Source organism: Macadamia integrifolia, chromosome 2, assembly GCF_013358625.1.
Source record: "Macadamia integrifolia cultivar HAES 741 chromosome 2, SCU_Mint_v3, whole genome shotgun sequence".
Lineage (NCBI taxonomy): Eukaryota > Viridiplantae > Streptophyta > Magnoliopsida > Proteales > Proteaceae > Macadamia > Macadamia integrifolia.
In genome coordinates this window covers 10,576,763-10,596,497 of record NC_056558.1, presented here as the reverse complement: position 1 = coordinate 10,596,497, position 19,735 = coordinate 10,576,763, and the positions used below count along the sequence as shown (strand labels likewise).

General features: G+C 37.4%; 1 protein-coding gene across 2 annotated transcripts in view; it reads right to left on the bottom strand.

Moving 5' to 3' along the window:
- Positions 1–19,735, bottom strand: part of LOC122058546 (protein SUPPRESSOR OF QUENCHING 1, chloroplastic) — a 36,792-nt gene that overhangs the window by 4,167 nt on the left and 12,890 nt on the right. Inside the window, exons 9-26 of one of the 2 annotated variants that reach the window (XM_042621191.1) lie at positions 14,068–14,155; positions 13,808–13,886; positions 13,591–13,651; positions 13,401–13,476; positions 10,073–10,183; positions 8,860–8,955; positions 8,279–8,401; positions 6,181–6,378; positions 5,118–5,222; positions 4,851–4,915; positions 3,824–3,917; positions 3,081–3,238; positions 2,447–2,496; positions 2,239–2,360; positions 1,957–2,064; positions 1,556–1,648; positions 530–566; positions 349–377 (exon numbers count right to left, since the gene is read on the bottom strand). In XM_042621191.1, the coding sequence (XP_042477125.1) occupies positions 364–377; positions 530–566; positions 1,556–1,648; positions 1,957–2,064; positions 2,239–2,360; positions 2,447–2,496; positions 3,081–3,238; positions 3,824–3,917; positions 4,851–4,915; positions 5,118–5,222; positions 6,181–6,378; positions 8,279–8,401; positions 8,860–8,955; positions 10,073–10,183; positions 13,401–13,476; positions 13,591–13,651; positions 13,808–13,886; positions 14,068–14,155 (1,678 nt within the window). In that variant the 3' untranslated portion in view covers positions 349–363. The remainder of the gene's footprint in view (positions 1–348; positions 378–529; positions 567–1,555; positions 1,649–1,956; positions 2,065–2,238; positions 2,361–2,446; positions 2,497–3,080; positions 3,239–3,823; positions 3,918–4,850; positions 4,916–5,117; positions 5,223–6,180; positions 6,379–8,278; positions 8,402–8,859; positions 8,956–10,072; positions 10,184–13,400; positions 13,477–13,590; positions 13,652–13,807; positions 13,887–14,067; positions 14,156–19,735) is intronic. The other variant, XM_042621190.1, reaches the window with a different exon arrangement.

Sequence of the window (19,735 nt, the reverse complement as noted above, 5' to 3'; positions counted from 1 at the left end):
TTCTACAATTTATCGTGATAGATCTTGTTAACAATTTTTATCAACTATTGAAGTTGGGGCCATACCGAGCCCCAAGACACTGAAAAAATAGAACTGTATAAGTTGCTTCATACAGTGGTTTGAGAGGCTGATGAATGACCAAATTATTATGATGTGAGGCTAGGATTTTTCTGCTTTCAATATCATAATTTACCAAGTAATTGAACCAAAAGCAGATTATGATAGGCAGACATTTCACTGATGCCAACAAAGATCTAACCACAATGTTACAATACAGAATGATGACACTTGACATCAATTTTAGGTTTCTCAACACATTACATTGGTTATTGGTTCTAACATTATTACCTATAAAAGAAGAAGCTACAGCTCAACTCCTGAAACCAGATAAAAGAGAATGCAGTTTCACATAACAGGAATAATGAAGAAAAACCATCTGTGTAGGAGTCAGTTGTAAACATTTGTGAAGCATATTACAGTGAACAAGAGATGGTGAATAAATGCAGATTAATAAGAAATATCATATCACCATTTCCTCCTTGAACAATTCCTGATGGCTCCGAAAGCTGCACGAAAATTAGAAATTCTTCAGAATGGATTTCAAGATACTTACCAAAGCAAACAAAAAATAAAATTGTAGTCATATGATCATATCTATTTACTCGGAGGAAAAAAACACCAAATCTTGATCTATTTAGTTCTCATTCATCCAGAAACTTCACGTGGATATCTAGTATGTCAAATATAACAGCAAGGTAGGTCATATGCAGTGGCTTGAGTGCTTAACCGAAAAAAACTGCCATGCCCTCATATGCCAGTGGCAATACACTTTATGATTCTGTTCTCAAGAAAATGAGAAATTATGCAAAATTTGGGGCTGAGTATGGGTGACAGTCAGAAAGAAAACAATGCACTACCCAACAATACACTTCCTAAAGCCACGGAATACATGATAATCAAAGTGCATGTTTCAACTTGTAATTACGAGAATAAAAGGATGGTCAAGAATATCATCACATCAAGAGCATTTATCCCAACTATTCGGAATTAACTGCCTGAATATCATCCCTTTGTTCTAATCTGAGGATTATGAGCTTCAATAAATCATGTTTTTCATCTCGTTTCTCACTACCACAGATAAAATCCTTTTCGTTCTTCCCTTCGTCTCAGAGTAGTTTTTGTTCTTCCCCAACTACTTGGGATTGAGTCATGTATCCAAGTCCACCATAAGGCCATCTATGCTGTTAGCTCATTGACATTTATCTTTCTTGACTACTTAGTCCAAGTCAGTGCTTGTCCTTCCCTTTTTCTTTTAAGAGCTTTAATTTGCACTACAGTACACCTTCCTGGTGTATTTTTTTATTTTATATTTGTCTCTGCTGCAAATGACAAAACCATCTCAATTAACTTTCTCTCATCTTGTTAGCCGCTTTCCTCTTAGATGCCTTTAAATGCATTCATTTTTTTTATTCTAAACCTTTTGAAAGTCTTTGAACTTATCAGAAAACAAGGAAAAAGATGGGTTAGGGGGAAAAGTTTGTCAAATAATTTCAACCTGAGCTGATAGGGCTGATCCATCCTTGAAACCAGCGCGTCCAGTCCCAGCTAAAGTAATAACTCTTCTACTAACTGGATCAAGTTTCTTAATCTGCCATAAGAAGGTAAGCATTAGTAAATGGATGATGGATCTAGATCTCACTCAGTGCTTATCAAAGACTCTTCAAAATATCCCACAAGATCAATTTTCTTAATCTCTCACATTCTTTTTTGGTTTATGCACCACCTTACTATGATATGGATGACAACGATTAAGTATTACAGTAGAGGAAAAATTAACCATGAAACTGTGAATGTGGATACTTCTTGCAAAACACCATTTGTAATTTAAAGAGCCTCTTGAGTGTAACTGTATTGCACATCAGTAAGTCTCAAATTTTATTCAGTAAAGATAACCACCTTGTGATTGTATGAATCTGCAATATAAATTTGACCATCCTTTCCGCATAAGACACCCAAAGGGTGCTGAAAAAGTGCATCAGAGCCTATTCCATCATGATCTCCAAACTGCAAATGTTGTAAAATAGAAATATACTTCAGATAAGAGCCCTCACTGACTCACAAATGGAATTAACAAAGTGAATCTGTTTCAGGATAATCCATTAATATACAAGTTATCAGAAGAGATTGTGTGAATAACTTGGCATAGAAGATTAAAATAAAGAGCATGTTAGAAAATACCCTAAACAAATTCTCAGAGAAAACTGGATCGCCCCCAGCGAGCAATCTTGTCCCTCCTGTTTTCAGATCAAGCACTCTGATGGAACTACTCTCACTGTCAGCTATATACGCCTCATTGAAATCTACAGTAACAACTTATTGGAGTTTAAACTTCTACAGAAACTGCTTGAAGTTTTTGAAAAGAGTCAAATAACTCCCAACTTATTACCAGAAAATAGTGAAATTCCCGATGGCTGAGCAAAGGATGTGCTAGTAGAGCTTCGCAATAAGTAAAACCAAAATGGTTAGAAATCTTAAGTTCTGAAATAGTATCATAAAAATTGAAGAAACCTTAAAAGTTTATTTGTTAAGGACAATCGATTCAGCGTAGAAAAGAAAAATGCGAACACAATCATAAAAAAATTATCATCAGAAAATCTGCCTATGGACCAAAAAGCAGTACAAAACAGAAATCAATATACTGAAAAGGATTTAAGAGTTATGAAATTCTACAAGAAGGAGAAACAACATTTAAAAAATTCCAGTTTGTATAACAATTCGATTACTATTACTACTACTACTACTACTACTACCACTATCTTGATTGTTGACTTAGGAACCATCGCAGGAATGACACCATATATTCTCTTAAATATAAATTTTCAATGACAATGGAATACAGAAAATTCCAAACTTCATATGTCGCCAGCAAGAACATGACAATAATGCCTAAGATAATGCTTTGCAGCATCAAGAACAAGGCCTGGTGGTACATACAAAGCAGAAAATGCCAAGGAATGTTTGGAGAGCCCGAATAGATTATCACTCAACAAGTGAAAGTTTGTATTGACAAACATTGTTACCTTGATCCATTCATGTTTCTCTCAAAACCATCGCCACTGAAAGCTCTTGTAGTCCCGTCTAAAGTATTGTGTTCCCAAATTTGGTGCTGGCCAGCCATTGCAATATACACTATCTCATTATTGGGCTCAAAGCAGACATCCCATGGAGAGTTGAGAAGCTGAAGGAAAAAAGGAGAGAGGTAAAATTACGTTAACGTATGAAATTTTCTACGAAATTGAAATATTCAACATAAAAGGTTAGATCAAACTAAACTAGATTAAAATTACATGAGAGGCATGCAACTAGATTGAATCAATTTAAGGACAGGAAAAGGGCAGGAATGGTAAGGACTAATTTTATTTAAGGTTGGGCTCAGGTTTCATGTCTTACTTCCAAGGCAGGCTCAGTCAGGTTCACGCTACACCATGACACTGCCCTTATTAGGGGCCTTGATTATTAATGGCAGACATTTACACTTCTCTTCTATTCTATTACTTTTAAGTTTTAACACATAATTTCTTCACATCATCTCCTGCTTGCTTTAATCAGGTCTGTCTGTTGCCACCCTTGCCCCCCCCCCCTTTTCCGGCCCCCCGAGTTGGTTCAGCTTCACGCAGACGTAGGGTCAGTCAGGTACTGACCGTGGTACCAGAAACCATCTGTAAATCTTTAAAATGGGCATACGAGCTATGGATGCTAGTTTTCATAAACCAAGAAAATTTTAGCTTAAAGAAGAAACATGCACACATCTTTCTAGTCTTGCCTGAGTGGTTCCTTTCTCTCCTCCTCTGTAATCAGAACCTTTGGTTCCATTTCCAGCAAGAGTACGCACCATCTGATTGACAAAATCAATCTCCCTATAGAAGCCAGGGGAAGTTGATTAAATAAATCACTGTATATCCACTGATAGAAACCATCTAAAATGTGTTATATGATATTCAAAGCTTAAGGGGGAAGAAGTAAGTCATGTGGGGTAGTCAAATCTACTGGGGCGCTTGTTCTTTCCAACTTGTTTTCAACCATTTGTAATAGAGAATATGCACCAGGATAATGATTCTCACTCAACAAGAGATTAAAAAAATAGGGCTTGTTATCGAGGGATAGTTAACATATAGATGCTTCAATGAGTAGCTTAAAAGTCCTACCAAATGTTATCACCATAAATACCTTACCTATGTTACAACCAATTATCCCAACAGCTTTAGCTGTTGGGAAGGGCACACAACAATGTATATCAACACGCCCCCCACCCCCCCCCCCACGGGGAGGTACGTGCAGGCCCACATACAGGCATGACTCTACATGTGACATCAACGTTTGGCACTGAGGCACAGGATGCAGGGGCACAACAACGCACTCCCTCACACCTACCAGGGAACTCCAATAGTATGATATAACCGCTAATCCCAAAGGGTCAAGCTGTTAGGAAGTGCACAGAACAATGTAGATCAACAGCCTATAAGTTGTGGATGTAAATAAGTATTTACTCTTACCTGATTCATATTGCAATGGTCTAAATTTTTCAAGGCACATCTTCCTATGGTAGAGTTAAAAATCAAATTATTGTGATTTGGATATTTTGTAAAATGAAAAGCCTTAAAAGAAGTTCATGAAAAACATGATGATGGTAACATTTTTGAATAAAGACAATAAAAGATAATTGCATTGCATTTCATTTCTTCTATGTCTCTTGTTTCTTGTTCTCACCCTTCCCCCAGCAGTTTTGAATCATTATTGGTCAAAACTCATGTACTGAACATCAAACCATAGATTGAAAATTTTCAACATACCTCAAGGCATGATTTTCAGTGTCTGCAACATACAGCAGATTTTTCTTCGGGTTGTATGCCAGTCCCTGCAACAAAAGCATATTATCCTAAGGTTTTTATTTATGTAACCAACATGAAAAGCAGGACTACAGAGTATGGTATGCATGCCTACATCTCTGAAACGAAAATCATGTACCCTGATTAAAGAAACTATTGGCATCCTAAAATGTCCAAGAAGAAGATTTATATTATATTTTCAGGTAGTTGACACTTGACAGTAACCCTTACCTGAGGATGATTGAAGGTGGCATCTTCAAAGGTACCATCCCTTAAAGCTTCTTCTCCAGTACTCCCAATTTGGACAATAAAATTCCCATCCAGGTCTGTTACTACCTAACTTCCACACAAAACAAGGTAAAGCATTATCGAAGAGAAATTTCAAAAGTACAATTCTGAAGAAATTTTATAAAGGTTTCCATTTACAAAAAATGATAAAAAGAACTTTGAAGAAGTACAAATACGTAACATACATTAATATATACATCTTTTTTCCCACTATTTCTAACAAACAAACAATTTTATTGATTACTATAAAACTGTGATGTACATCAAGGGATTCAAACCCTCCTCCACACACAAAACACAAAAACACACACTTAGATAAATGGGAAATGGTTTTCTAGGCAGTTAATCTAGAGAAGCTTCTTGACGAAGGATTGAGGGATCAGGATTAAGGACCTGATCATTCCCAAATGATCCCAATCTGGATCAGTCTAGATCTCCCAATCCAAACAGTGGATCAACCAAGCCTTAGCTGATGTTTAGTCAAAATTTCTGAGCTAAATTAGACACATCAACACTTCTATTCTTGTTCTCTATACGGATTTCCTATTTTAAGCCTTGTGTAGGGCAGATTTCTAGGCAGTTACCCACACATATGTGTGTGTGAGTGTGTCAAGCATATATATATATATATATATATATGCATGCCTTTGTGCATGGTGAATACATGCAGAGAATTACATATGTATGTGTCTGTATTTGTGCAAGTGCGTATACATATATATATATATACACACAGAGAAAGAGAGAGAGACTATTATTCCCAAAAAAGGCCAGAAATCTAATAGTGAGCTCTAACAGAATGCAAGAAATTTGACGAATATATATATGCATTTATGTATGGAGACTATTATTTCCAAAAAAAAGATCAGAAATTAATAGTGAAGTTTCTGAAAGAATGTCAAAAATTTGACTAGGTTTAGATTGAATTTATGCAAACTAGAATCTGTGCTTTATTTTCAAGATAGGGAAACATTTTATTCGACTTGAGTTAAGTGAAAGAACGCACAATGCGATTATGGTTACTATCTGAAATAAACAGCCTATTGTTCAAGACGTCAGCTGCTAGCTTCCCTGGAAACTTCAAAGGTGAAGTCAGAAGACGGGCATCATTATCCTTCTCCAAAGACACAGGAATAGGAGTGTTGTCTAAGATCTTCTTTTCACCATAAAACAGAAGAGCTGCCTCCACAAAATCATCAAGATCCTGAAAATTAAAAGATTTTTTTTAACTTTCTTCTAAGTAAACAAAAAGTTGAGAACCATAATGTACATAACTAAATAGCAACAAATACTACTAAACTAATGAGCAATAATATGCAGAAGTGCAATTGGAGAACCACGACCAAAAGCATACACACTTAGACATACAATAAACCACATATCAATTAAAATAATTATAGGAAAAATGATAGACATTGAATGCACTTTCTAGTCTTCCCCTCTCTCTCCCCACCCACCCCCCCCCAACCACCAACCAAAAAAAAAAAAAATGATTGCAGCAGCATCAAAAACTCAAAGAACAAGGATTCTTCTTTGGGGCATCCATATTCAGTTCAGGAGAATCCTGCATGCATGGAACAACATGGCTGATTTTCTTTCGAATTTTAAGTCATTACATGGTCTATTGCATCACTTGCAGGATCCATTTAGCATGATTTTGGTTCTGTTGACAGCTTATTCAATTATCGTCCCAAGAAAGATCTTGTGACCCGAGCCATACTGGAGAAGCTATGGCCAATTTATTGATGGTATTTCAATCTTCAATTTCTATCTTAGGGAATAAAATTGGATTATCAACTTGAACACCAAAGTCTGTTTCTTAAGTTTATATTGGAAACAGGTGAAAGCACTCGAGATTCTGCTAAATTGTAATTGGACTCATATCAGAAGTATTCAAGTAATCAGAAATTAAGAAAAGAGAATTACAGTCACCTGGTCACCCCCAGTCATAATAGAAGGAATTGCAATCCGTCTATAAATATATTATGGAATTAAAAGGTGATTGGTTCCTAGGAATTACTTCATTGTTAGCATCAGTCAAGATTTGGTTGTCATCTCCATATTCACGTTGCTCTTCTCCATTTGTTCTCATTGATTTTAATCTAGATCAGTTTTTTGCAGACCTAATTTACTTCGAGTTTCACATGAGCTTTCATTAGATTTTCAATTTCATAAAACCAGGTTGTAGTTTGTCTTTCTCAATTTCTTCATTTTAACTGTCTATTGCATACCTGATTTCTTCCTTTACTGCCAACACATATATTGCTTGATTACAAAATATTATATATTCACTACCTCCAACACGATTCTCTAACCCCTCATCCCTAAGTTTTCAGATTTAGGTCCCATAATCCACAAAGTTAGAAGGTTTCTTGAATCTTCTTGCATTACCACACGCAACTTAAGGGGGTGATGGTGATGAAAAATTAACCAGAAGCCTTAGATTTTGCAATCAGGTACAAGCCTCCATTCAGCATTCTGAGCGAGTGTACAAGTTGCTTTTTTGTTAATCAATACAATTATTAACTTTCTGTCAAAAGAAAAGTATTAAGTAACCCTTGGTTGAGAAGAGTGAGAAGAGATCAGTTGGCTCTAGAATCTAGATCTTTTGCCCTAGCTTTAACCTAATATTGTCTTACTCAAAAAGTTCATGTGCAATATTATCCATTCCATATTATGGGACTTCAGAAGAAGGTTTGCAGACACTGAGTTGCTAAATGTTGAAAATATTCTTGGTCTCCTTAAAAAAAATATATATATATATATATATATATTTATTTATTTATTTTCTTTGCCGATTCTCAGGACAAGAGAATTTGGAGTTTTGGACCATCAATAGCAATTATATTTTCACATGCAAATCTTTTCATATTTCTCACTATAAAATCAATAATAGGAACAGTTCAGACTTCAGACTACCCTCAGGATATATTCTGGTATTTGGAACTTATATGACTGAAGTTTATTGAGAAATAAATCCCACAAACACAAAGATGATACCTTAAGATACATTAAAAAAAGAAAAAGAGGGGGGTGGGGGGATCATGCATATACTAAACTCTGAATCAGAACTACACAAAGTAATTAAGGGATGGTACAAATACCTTTCGACGGCCTTCACCTGATATTTGGGCCAGAACCTTACCGTTGGGGCTAACAATAGCAAATGTAGGCCATGAATTTACCCCCAGTTCTCGCCACAGATACATATCCCCATCATTGACAACCTACAATAATGTAAGCTTTTATTTAGACAGAAATAAGCAAGATAAACCTGGTGCACACAACAAAATGAGTAACTAACACTGGAGAGATTACAATCTGAAACTTTTCTAAATGTATTTAACATTCAGGACATGGATGCATACAAATGAAGGAAAGGAAATCGAAAAATATTTCCGAGAAAATTTCCTAGCTCAGAGGAGCAACATGCAGCATAAATGATTGAAAATAGCGAAAAATGAGATGTCTCAGTCTATGGTGTAATATTTTCTCCCCTATTGGATGCCGAACAAATGCATTATGAAAAACTGCATGGGAGGTACACAGAGAAGAAGGTTCCCCGAGGAAGCAAGGAAAAGTGCTTCATATAGTGCACGTAGTATGATGAATCTATTCTTAAGAAACCTAGATGCTTATAGAATATCAAGTGTCATCTCGTATGAATCCCAAACGCCTGATTTACTGGATGAGTGACATCATAGCGTAGAACTGCATTACGAATGGCTTCTAGGTCTTTCTCATTATCGAACTTTGCAGAATGAACACCAACAACAGTGAACTGCACAGACAAACATTTAAGCAATGGTTATAAATGGGAGAACAAGTGGTAAATTTAGCAATGCCAACTCAGACTTAGGTGATTGAAAGGAAACAAAAGTACAAAACTAGCGCACCATAAGCACATTTCTGTGCACATCATCATTACCCAAACCTCAACCCAATTCAATGGTACATTAATCCTATTCATGATTCATATAGAGGATTTTCAAACAGATTCCCTGCTAGCTGCAGCAGGAAGCAACTGTTCGGCATTCTCCTTCACCTGGACTAGGGACGGGAATGCTAGACATGGTGGCAGTTTCACATTAAAAGAGAGATATTTTCTATAGGGACAAAAATCCCAGACTGACAGTGTGGGGTCAGTGTGGGATGCTACCCCACACGCTCTTACATCCTGACCAGTACCACATTGACATACTCTCTCCTCCCTAATTATGTGCCCCCCTCCCCCCCCCCCAACTGGACAAAACCATCTCCACACCCTGATTGGTGTAGGGTAGGAGATTCCCCCCCACACTGTTGGCATGGGAAACCCTCTCCCTTTTTTCTTCTTTTTTTTTTTTTTTGGGGGGGGGGGGGTAGAACACCCTTTTTATATATATATCAATATTTAGAAATTCAAGCATGAAATTACCCAGCCACACATCAGGTCAGCCAAGTCAAATTTCAAAGATAACTGATTCGGTTTGGCACTGACTTGAATAGAAAAGCTACTCTGGTAACTAAGATCTTCTCACTTTTCTTTTCTTTCTTTTTTTTCCTTTGGTATGTCATTAACATTGCATTCAGTAACAACAACTGCATAGTGCAGTTGGTGAGCTGTGGTGTGCAAAAAACCCATGCTCACCAGGAGGTCTCAAGTTCGATCCTCCTGGCTGTTACCTACTTCCCTCCCTACCTATCAAAAAATAAAAAACATTGCATTCAGTATGGCAGACTTCATGTGACTTTGCAGACGAAATGGCACAAGATTACTGCAACAATTTTCCAGGGAAAATGGGTAAAAATGATATTCCAGAAATGGCACAAGTAGTTAAGACCTGAAGCTTTCAAAATAAAAGGCCACACAGCAAGAAAGAGATCAAAATACTTTAAATGGAAGAAGTAAATCTTACTGGCTTATCTTTATACTTTTTCTCCAAAAATTCTAGATCCGGCAGCACATGCATACAATTAATACAGCAATAGGTCCAAAAGTCCAGTAGAACAACCTTTCCTTTCAAATCCTGTCCAAGCAAAAAGAAAGTTGAGACAACAAGAACTGAAGCACTTCAAGTAGTCTCTCTCTCTCTCTCTATATATATATATATATATATTCTTTGTGGGAAAATCTGGTACAACATTCTTATCAATATTGGCATAGAACCTATGGGGAGCAGCTCCAGGGTTGCAGTTGCACAATCTCAGGGAAAGAAAAATTTAAGGAGATTAGGACTGTTAACTGGTTCTGGAACTTTATTGAACAGGCAGCAACCAGAATCTTTTTTTTTTTTTTTGGGGGGGGGGTGTTTAAGAAGATATTTCTGAAGAAAATACCATTGAAGATAATAAGTTTTCTGTTAGTGTTTAAGAGGTGGATTACTAGGTTCCAAAAATTAATGGAGAAGACCAATTCTGATTGCATCCTAATGTTCTTCCCAGAAAGAGCAGAAAACAGAGAGGAAATCATGCAAGTAGATAAGAAACACAGTTTTCCTCACCAGAATCAGTATTTGAAAACGCTCCATTATATTTGCACTACATTGAATCAGCAACACTTACTTAATTCATAGCTAATGATAATAACAAATACGTAGTGTTCCCATTCTGCCGCTAAAAATCTCTGAAAACCCAACTCCAACTTGGATTGCAAGACTCAAATACCTTGAACTTAAATAATCTAACGACCATTGAATGCTATTACTAGATATGAACTGACACATCAAAACTGACCTAGAAAAAAAATGATTAAACCTGAAGCCAACTTCTCCAAAGAACATAGACCAAAATCTAAAAGTACCATATCAACTATAGGAGAAAAATATTACAAAGTCACCTACATAGTTTACGTTCCTCCAGTTGAGGTGGTCACCCATTGTACCTAGTGGTAGACTTATGCAGGTACCACACCATGTATCAGCTTCTCACAACTCAACAGATTTCCCCCTTTGGACTGTTCTGGCTAGAAATGCAAGGGGAGGGGTGGCAGGGTTTTTGAAAATCCAGGCCCAGCCCGAAGTCCCAACAGAACAGCCCAAGCCCGGCCTGACCTTGGGCTGGGACATACCAACTCCCTGAAAATCCCAACTTCGGGCCGGGCCTGGTCAGGAATCAGGATGAGCCCCAATTCAACATGAATCACAATAATCAGCTAGTCCCCTATTCCCGTTCTTTATTCACTTTCTTTGTTTGTGGGTATTATTTATTTCTAATGTATATATTGCATATCTAAATTAATGTTAATATGTAATGGATCAATCATGTCAAGTTGAATATCTTCTAGATATACCTATGAATGGCACATAGGTATATCATATATTATAAATGCATAAATGTACACTTGAATAAATTTGAGCAAGGGTTGAGCCAAGACAGGCTGAGCCTGATGCCTCAACCCTAACACAGCATGCCCGAGCACAGGCTGGAATTTCTCAACCCTGACTGGCCCACAGACTGGAAATCTCAGCCCAAGCCCAGAGTGAAAAAAAAAAAAAATGTGGCTTCGGTTACGTGCCCATGTTGCACTCCTTGTTTCGGCAGGATTTCTTCGTCAGGTCCCTATAAGAAATCTTTGAACCAAATCATAAGTTCAAGTAATTATAAGACCCAATGGAGTCTCTTGAACTGGACATGAGCATAATGAGCTCATAGTTCAGTACACATAGTTATTTTATCCAGCTTAAAGAATAAAATAATATGATAACAGTCAACCATTATCAATGATCATAAAATCCTCTGAAGAATGACATGAGCTCCCCCTCCCCCACACTGCCAGACCTGCAAGGTTTTTGGACACCCCTCTGGCAAATGCTCTCCCTGTGCAGCAGCTGCTGTTGATGGCCTCCCAACCATTATCAATGAGCATAAAATCCTCTGAAGAATGGCATAAGCTCCCCCCCCCACTGCCAGACCTGCAAGGTTTTTGGACACCCCACTGACAAATGCTCTCCCTGCCTAGCAGCTGTGGTTGATGGCCTCCCACCCTGCGATGCCTCCCTTCCATCTTCCTATACCCCTGTTTCTTCCATTGCCCCTCCCCCTCCTTTGGTGGAGAGGCTCCACCTGCCATTCTTCTTGTCCGCTTGCTCTGTGCTCTCCTAGCAGAGGCAGGAGAAGATCTTGTCCATGTGTCGTAGTCCACCACCATGCCCCTCCAACGCCTTGACAACTATACTGCATAGTTTTGAGTGTTTTGTATGTGGTTGTCAACCCACGGCCACGGCGTCCAAGGCGACAAGGCACATTTCAGTGCTCTAGGCTTGTTGTTGCCATTATGGATGCATAAAAGGTGCTCGTCTTGGTCACTTGGCGGTCGCCTTGGATGCCTTGGCCTGCCATGTGACGTGTGCGGACCTTATTTGGGGGGCTGATATTTTTATTATTTTGTATTATATTAAAGCGATTCTTTTTCTCACTGTTTTATTGGCTTGTGTTGGGTTATATTAAAGTAATTCTTTTCCTATTTCTTTATTTTATGCTATTATGCACTTAGTGAATTGCCTGGTCTTTTGATGAATATGCTTATATTATATATATATATATATATTTTTTTTTTTCAAATTAAGTCGTTACTGCATAATTATATGATTCTCCATGGAAACATATACAATACATAGCATGCACACCTAGGATGCCTTGGGTTTCCTTGTCATCTTGTGTTGTCGCTTGTGCCTAAGCACATGCAATCCAAGAGTTTAAGGTTTTTAGAGCACACAACTTGTTGATATATTGGACCATGATGAAGGATGACACATATGAAGCCGATATTATAAAATAAAATAAAATAAAAAAGACAAGAAAATCCACAAAGCACTTTTTTTTAGAAGACCATGCACATAATAGCTTAATTGGAAGTATAATTCTTCCAACAGTCACTGTGATTGGTAACCGAGAACCATAACCATGTTTACCCAAAAAAAAAAAAAAAAAAAGGACCATAAACATAAGGATTACCATACCCATTCACAGGAACTCATGAAAAAAATACAAAAAATATTGCTGAAAGAGCAAGAGAGGATTCATGAAACCAATTACCTAAACTACTAAAGGTGAAACATTTTCAATAAACATCAAGTTATATACAAAACTTCTAACCATGACAGATAAGATAGAGAGGTTGGAAAAATAAGATAGACTGAACAAATAAAGAGGTGAATTGGAGGCATCCATATGTATTCCAATTATGTTTTATAGTAGTGAACCAGAGGTCCAACCATTTCTCAATATGATATATGAAGGATTTACCCGACGGAATTGGAGTGGAGCCGTGTTTAGCCAATCAAGTTTAGATGGAAATTCCGGCACAACAGGAGCCGTCCCCCTTAAATAGTGAGAGATGAGAGTCAAAATCGAACTGATCAACTGAAGAAAAAGAAAATCATGAAACTTCTAAATCAAACAAAGAAAATTGCATGAACAACAATGTTTAATACACCTTGCTTCCACATCTGATATATAGTTGATAAATTGTTGAATTCTCCCGGATTGTGATTCTCCTAACAGCAAACAAAAGTTTGTAAGCTTTAACCTTTGCTATGACTTAATAAAAATAAATAAAACTAGGCAAGCCGCTACTTTCATTAGGAAACTCCCAATGATGTTGTGAGACTGCAACATTAACAGACAAAATGTAATACTGCAAACACCATTACCTTCATTCTGTTCAAAAGAAGGACGAGTGACTCCAAATAACAAATTCATAATAGCCTTTGGAGATACATATTGCATTTCCTGCAGAGGTGTCAATTTCCAGATTTAAATAATAGAACAGAAGCCAAAATAACATAAGCTTACTCCTTCCTCACTGTATTCATTGTCAAAAAATCACCAAAAGATTATGGCAACAATATTCGACACAAATACAACATCTGCATACCATGAAATTTATTTTTCTTTGTCTAGTAAGGTATACCTTCCAATTTGTGACTGTGAAAAGGAGACAAGAGAAAGAAATGCCCAAACTTCCATATCTCAAAATGTCTCGGCGTGAACCCTGCAACCTGTTAATAAATTATTTCTACAGCCTAAAGGTTAGATCCATTTGTTTACAAAAACTCCAAATAGTACCACTCAGATTGTGACTCAATCAGAATATTAAGTGGATAAATTTGTCAGAAGTTGGTAACACAGGCCAAAAAGAAAGCCATCTGGTCAGTGCATGGCAATAAAATTAGGTAGGATATTTATATAATGTCATAAAGAGAAACTGTGCTTCATTAAGCATAGTGTAGGGTACTATAAGGCTATTGAGATGTATAGGTGAAAATAAAAGAAAGCAAACTAGTAGCTATAAATACATTCTTGGGGACTTAGCACGAGCATCAATCGATCCTCATACCATCTCCAGTTATCTGGTCAACAAAAGGGCAAGAATAAGGTCACAAAACCCTAACCATGAACAGCCAAATTTATTTAGGTTTTTTATTTTCTTATTTTGGAATTTCTATTGTAATTAGAATAAGTTCTTTCTTCATAGATTTAGATAACATTTAGGAGTACTAGTTGTGTTAGGATTATGTTTTTTAACATTTTTTTGAGGTGTAATTGGACAGGGTTTTCCTATTCCCACAAGGAGTCTTATTTATAAGCTCTATATATGGGTCTGAACTCTTCCTATTGAGCCAAATTTGAATAAAAAAAATAGAGTTTTCTTCTCTGCTATGCTATGCGAATTGGTGGTACTTTGATGTGGACTCCTCAACCTTAAGGTCAAAACCTTAGATTTTTTATGGGTGGACTCCAGTTTTCCATTCTCCTTTCCTCCAGTTCTGCTCTCTAATCTGTTTCAGATCAGTAGTTTTTCCTTTGTTGATCAAATCTATTGCTCTGTTTTGCTGCTACTTTGTAATGCTGTTTTTACTCCCTTCTTTTTCCAGTTTCTGTTCCTGTTAAGCCACAAGGTAGAGGGGTCCCACAGGACCCTTGATCAGTTTTTCTGATACAAAAGAGTCAGGTTCAAGAAGTTCCCAAATTTCTCCTAAATTCCCTAAGTTCTGTACTTCAGTTCTTAGTTTACCTGAGATGTTTGCTACCATTTTCAGTCTACACTATATCAAATCTGTTTCTGTTTATTCCTATTTTTGCACATCTGGTCCACCAATTATTCTGTTCAGATTCTTAGCAGAGGTCCAATCCCACATAACAAGTAGGATCGAAGTTTCAATTTCTGCATTACAAGACGACGAAAGTCGACTGAGCTGATTTCAATCATTTGCCACAAAGACCACATGAAGTGGAGCCAAAAGCTGAAAATTTCCTTTTAAGGCCACCTGCCTAAGGGAGATGGACCTATTCTGCAATAGTCATGGCAAAAAACTGGATGGTTCAGGTCTATGGTCAGACAATGGAACTGGTCTCCATGATTAACTCCAAAACCTCAACTTGGATTGGACCTGGATTTAAATCAGTGAGTCATGTCTTTGTTTGAGACTAGTTTAATTTGGATTTCCCAAATTCACAATTTTTATTATTTTTGTTACAAATGTTCTGAGACCGAGCCCAGTCCAGCAAGTGGAACATGCTGACCTAACAACCAGTCTCCAAAGGGGTGGATCAACCTTATAAACTGCTTTTCACATTGTTACAATCCCAGAAGTCTGTAATCAAAACAGAGAAATAGAGGAAAGAAGAGAAGAAGAAAATAGCAGAGAAGAGAGAGGTGCAATCGAAAGAGACTCCCAAAAGAGAGGAGTGTCCTGCGATTATACCAGAATAGATTAATCGCAGGTTTTAGTCCTTTACTGATGAGCACATTTATGTGTGAAATCTAGGGTAGTAAAACATACATTTTACATATTTAGAATGAAGCTACCTTGGGTTTTACTCTCTTTTTGCAGATTTTATATTTTCAATGCCTTAAGGACTATCGGGCGCTATATCTCCAATTTTACACTTAAAAATGTCCTATTTCTTTTCATGATTGCGAAGAGGACGAAATTCTAAGCAAGATGGATGTGTTCAATTAAAAGTACACATCCGTTTGGTCACCTGTACAAGTGATTATTCTTTTCAGGCCAGAAAAAGAATAATGGATCAGAATTGAACCGAGATGCAGAACTAGTCCGTTTGCAGTTGTCCCAGAGGTACAAGGAATATTCCAAATGCCAACAAGGATCGATGAACCACAGCCTTAAGTGATTGAAGATTCGTTTTTTGTAACAACTACCTAGCATAGTTGGTGAGTTGTAGTGTGCAAAATCCCTTCCTCATTAGGAGGTCTCAAGTTCGAACCTCTTGGTTGCTATTTTTTTGTGGAGGTTTTTTTTGGAATATTTTCTCTCTCCTACTCATCACTCAAAGGAGGTCGGCCAAAGGGTTTCTTACGCAAGAGGAGAGAGAAATAAGGAAATAAAAGAGAAAAAATAGAAAAAAAAGGGAGAAAAAATAGGAAAGGAAAAAAATAAAAGAAAATTCATCCAAGAGGCTGCCCACGTTTGAAGAAGAGAGAAAAAAAAAAAAAAGGAAAAAGAAGCAAAATCATTGGAGATTCCCTACTTCCTACAATTCTCTCTTCTCTCTCCTCCACCTCACCACATAATCGTCTAAGGGGATCCACCCTTGGACGTCCTTCTCTCTCTCCTATTCCCTATAAAAGGGAGTCCACAAAACCCTAAAGGATGGTCCCTCTCTTCCTCTCTACTTCTCTATTGTTAGGTTTTTTTTTTTTAGTTGCTCTTTCTCTCTTTCTCTAGTTTTCCCTTTCTCTAGCTCTAGTTCTAGGTTTATGCTTTAAACACTTTTGTAAGTTCTTTTTATTCAATTAATGCAAGCACTTTTTTTTTTTTTTTTTTTCAATCTCTTATTTTTATTGTTTAAGCAATTGAAGTTGTAATTTTCAAGTTCTAGTTCTAGGCTTAGTTCTAGGTGACAAGAACAAGCCATAGAGCATGTCTTTCAAGTTCATTTTTTCTTCAGATTTGTTTTCTCTAGTACTAGAAATTTCAGATTTGGTTTATTCCAGATCTGGTTTTTAGTTCTGGTAGTATCTCAAATTGATCAAGTTTTCAGTTCAAAGGTTGAAGTTCAAGTAAGTAGGCTCCTTCATTACTCTTCTCACCCCCCTCTCATTCCCTCTTATGACTACCATTTCTTTCTTAATTTAGGATTTTAATTTCAGTCGTTACATTATTGCTTTCCCTTTCCCCCAAGGTTCATAGCTAGTGTATGCGTTGGCTCTGCCCCTCCTAGCCATAGAACCATCATTTTATTGTTTTTATTTTAATTGTCTCCCTTTCCCTAAAGCCAAGTAAGGTAACACTTGTAAGAGTGACTCTCCGGTCAAGTAGGGAAGCTCATATTATGATGCATCCCTCGGGCTAAGTAGAGAAACCTACTTGTGAGTCTCTCTCTAGCTTTATCCCCTTTCTTTTACTTTATTTTTATTTCAGTGTAATTGTGTGAGGTGTTTATTTTTAGTTATTTATTTATTTAATTTTAATTGCGTGGCTTGCGTATTTAAATTCTTAGATGACGAATGGTTAGGACATTATTTTAAATACATATGTTTAAGACGGTAGTTAGAATTAGATCACAACTATTAATCGGTTCACTTTCGCATTATTAAAAGAAGCCAAAAATAAAGTGGCTACTCTCCCTGTGTTCGACCCGTAGCTACACTGATCCGTACGTTTGCGGTTACATTTTAAATTTCAAACATTTACTTATATTAAAATAATGCTGAAAATAAAAGACAATAGTACCCCCACTGCCCAATTACAAGAAAAGCCTCATCACAGAAATATGGGGGCCGATGGGACCCAAAATAACCCTATCCGCCACTATCGGTTTTAGAGTTTAGCACTACGCACTAAACTCAACACTCCCCCTCAAGCTGAAGCATACACATCACCCATGCTCAGCTTGGTACAACCATTAAGAAAACTAGGAGCAAACAATGACTTAGTGAACATATCAGCCAACTGATCTGATAAAGGAACAAAAAGAGTCTCAATCAGCTTCTTCAGAACAGCATCACGAACACAGTGGCAGTCCACCTCTATGTGCTTGGTCCTCTCATGGAAGACTGGATTACTAGAAATGTACACCGCAGCTTGGTTGTCACAATACATCTGCATAGGCTTGGTCACTGGAAATCACAACTCCAAGAGTAAAGACCGTAGCCACATTAACTCAGCAACGGTATGAGTCATAGCTCTGTATTCTGCTTCTGCACTAGATCGGGCAATGGTAGTCTGCTTCTTACTACGCCATGTAACCAGATTACCTCCAACAAATATACAATAACCAAAAGTAGATCTCCGATCATTAGCAGAGCTGGCCCAATCAGTATCAGAATAGCCAACTAGTTCCATATGCCGATTAGGACGATAGATCAACCATTTTCTAGGAGCACCCTTTAGATAACGAAGAACACGGACAGCAGCATCCCAATGTGCTTTATGAGGAGACTGCATGAACTAACTGAGGACTCCAATAGCATAGGAGATGTCAGGACGTGTTACAATAAGATAAATCAGCTTACCAATCAAACTCCTGTACTGATGCACATCCTGAAGAGGTTCACCATCATTAACACCAAACTTTTGGTGAAAATCCATAGGGATATCAATAGGTTTGGATGCAAGCATGCCAATATCAGATAAAAGGTCCAACACATATTTTCTTTGAGACAGACTGATCCCTTTCTTACATCGGATCACCTCAATCCCAAAAAAAAAGTGAAGTTGGCCTAAGTCCTTGATCTGAAAGTGTTGCTGTAGATAAGCTTTCACTTCAGAAATTCCTGCCTCATCATTACTAGTAAGAATAATATCATCAACATAAACTACCAAGACAACCAGTTTATCACCTCTGCGACAAACAAAGACAGAATGATCAAAATAACACTGAGAAAATCTGCAAGTAATTATGGTAGCATTGAACTTGTCAAACCATGCCCGAGGGGACTGTTTAAGTCTATAGATAGCCTTGTGTAAGCGACACACATGACTGTTATTCTCCCCCTAAGCAACATAACCAGGAGGTTGCTCCATATACACCTCTTCCTATAGATCACCATACAAGAAGACATTCTTGATATCCAACTGAAACAATAGCCAATAAAAGTTGACAGCGAGAGAAATAAGTAGACGAACAGAATTCAGTCTAGCAACTGGGGAGAAGGTCTCAAAATAATCAACTCCATATGTCTGAGTATACCTCTTGGTAACCAGACGGGCTTTCAACCGCTCAATAGAGCCATCAAAGTGATACTTAACAGTGCACACCCAGCGACACTTCACCAAATCCTTACCAGGAGGTAAATCTACTAAACTCCAGGTACCACGACTCAAGAGACCATCCATTTCTACATCCATGGCAGTTTTCCATCCAGGAATAGTTAGGATAAAAATCGTCTGTTTTTCCCCATCCCTGTTTTGCTGTGTTTTGCTAGCTGCAGAACACGACACGTGTCCTCCTTTAAATCTACGGTTGAGATTGTTTTGATTGGTCTGTTGTTACTAAATCCGGTTTAGATCAATGGATGACTCGAACCGTATGGAGTGGAACCGGTTCTGACAAACAACTCATAACCAAGTTTGAATTCAAAATCCCTAAAAACAGAGATTTCTCAATCAAGA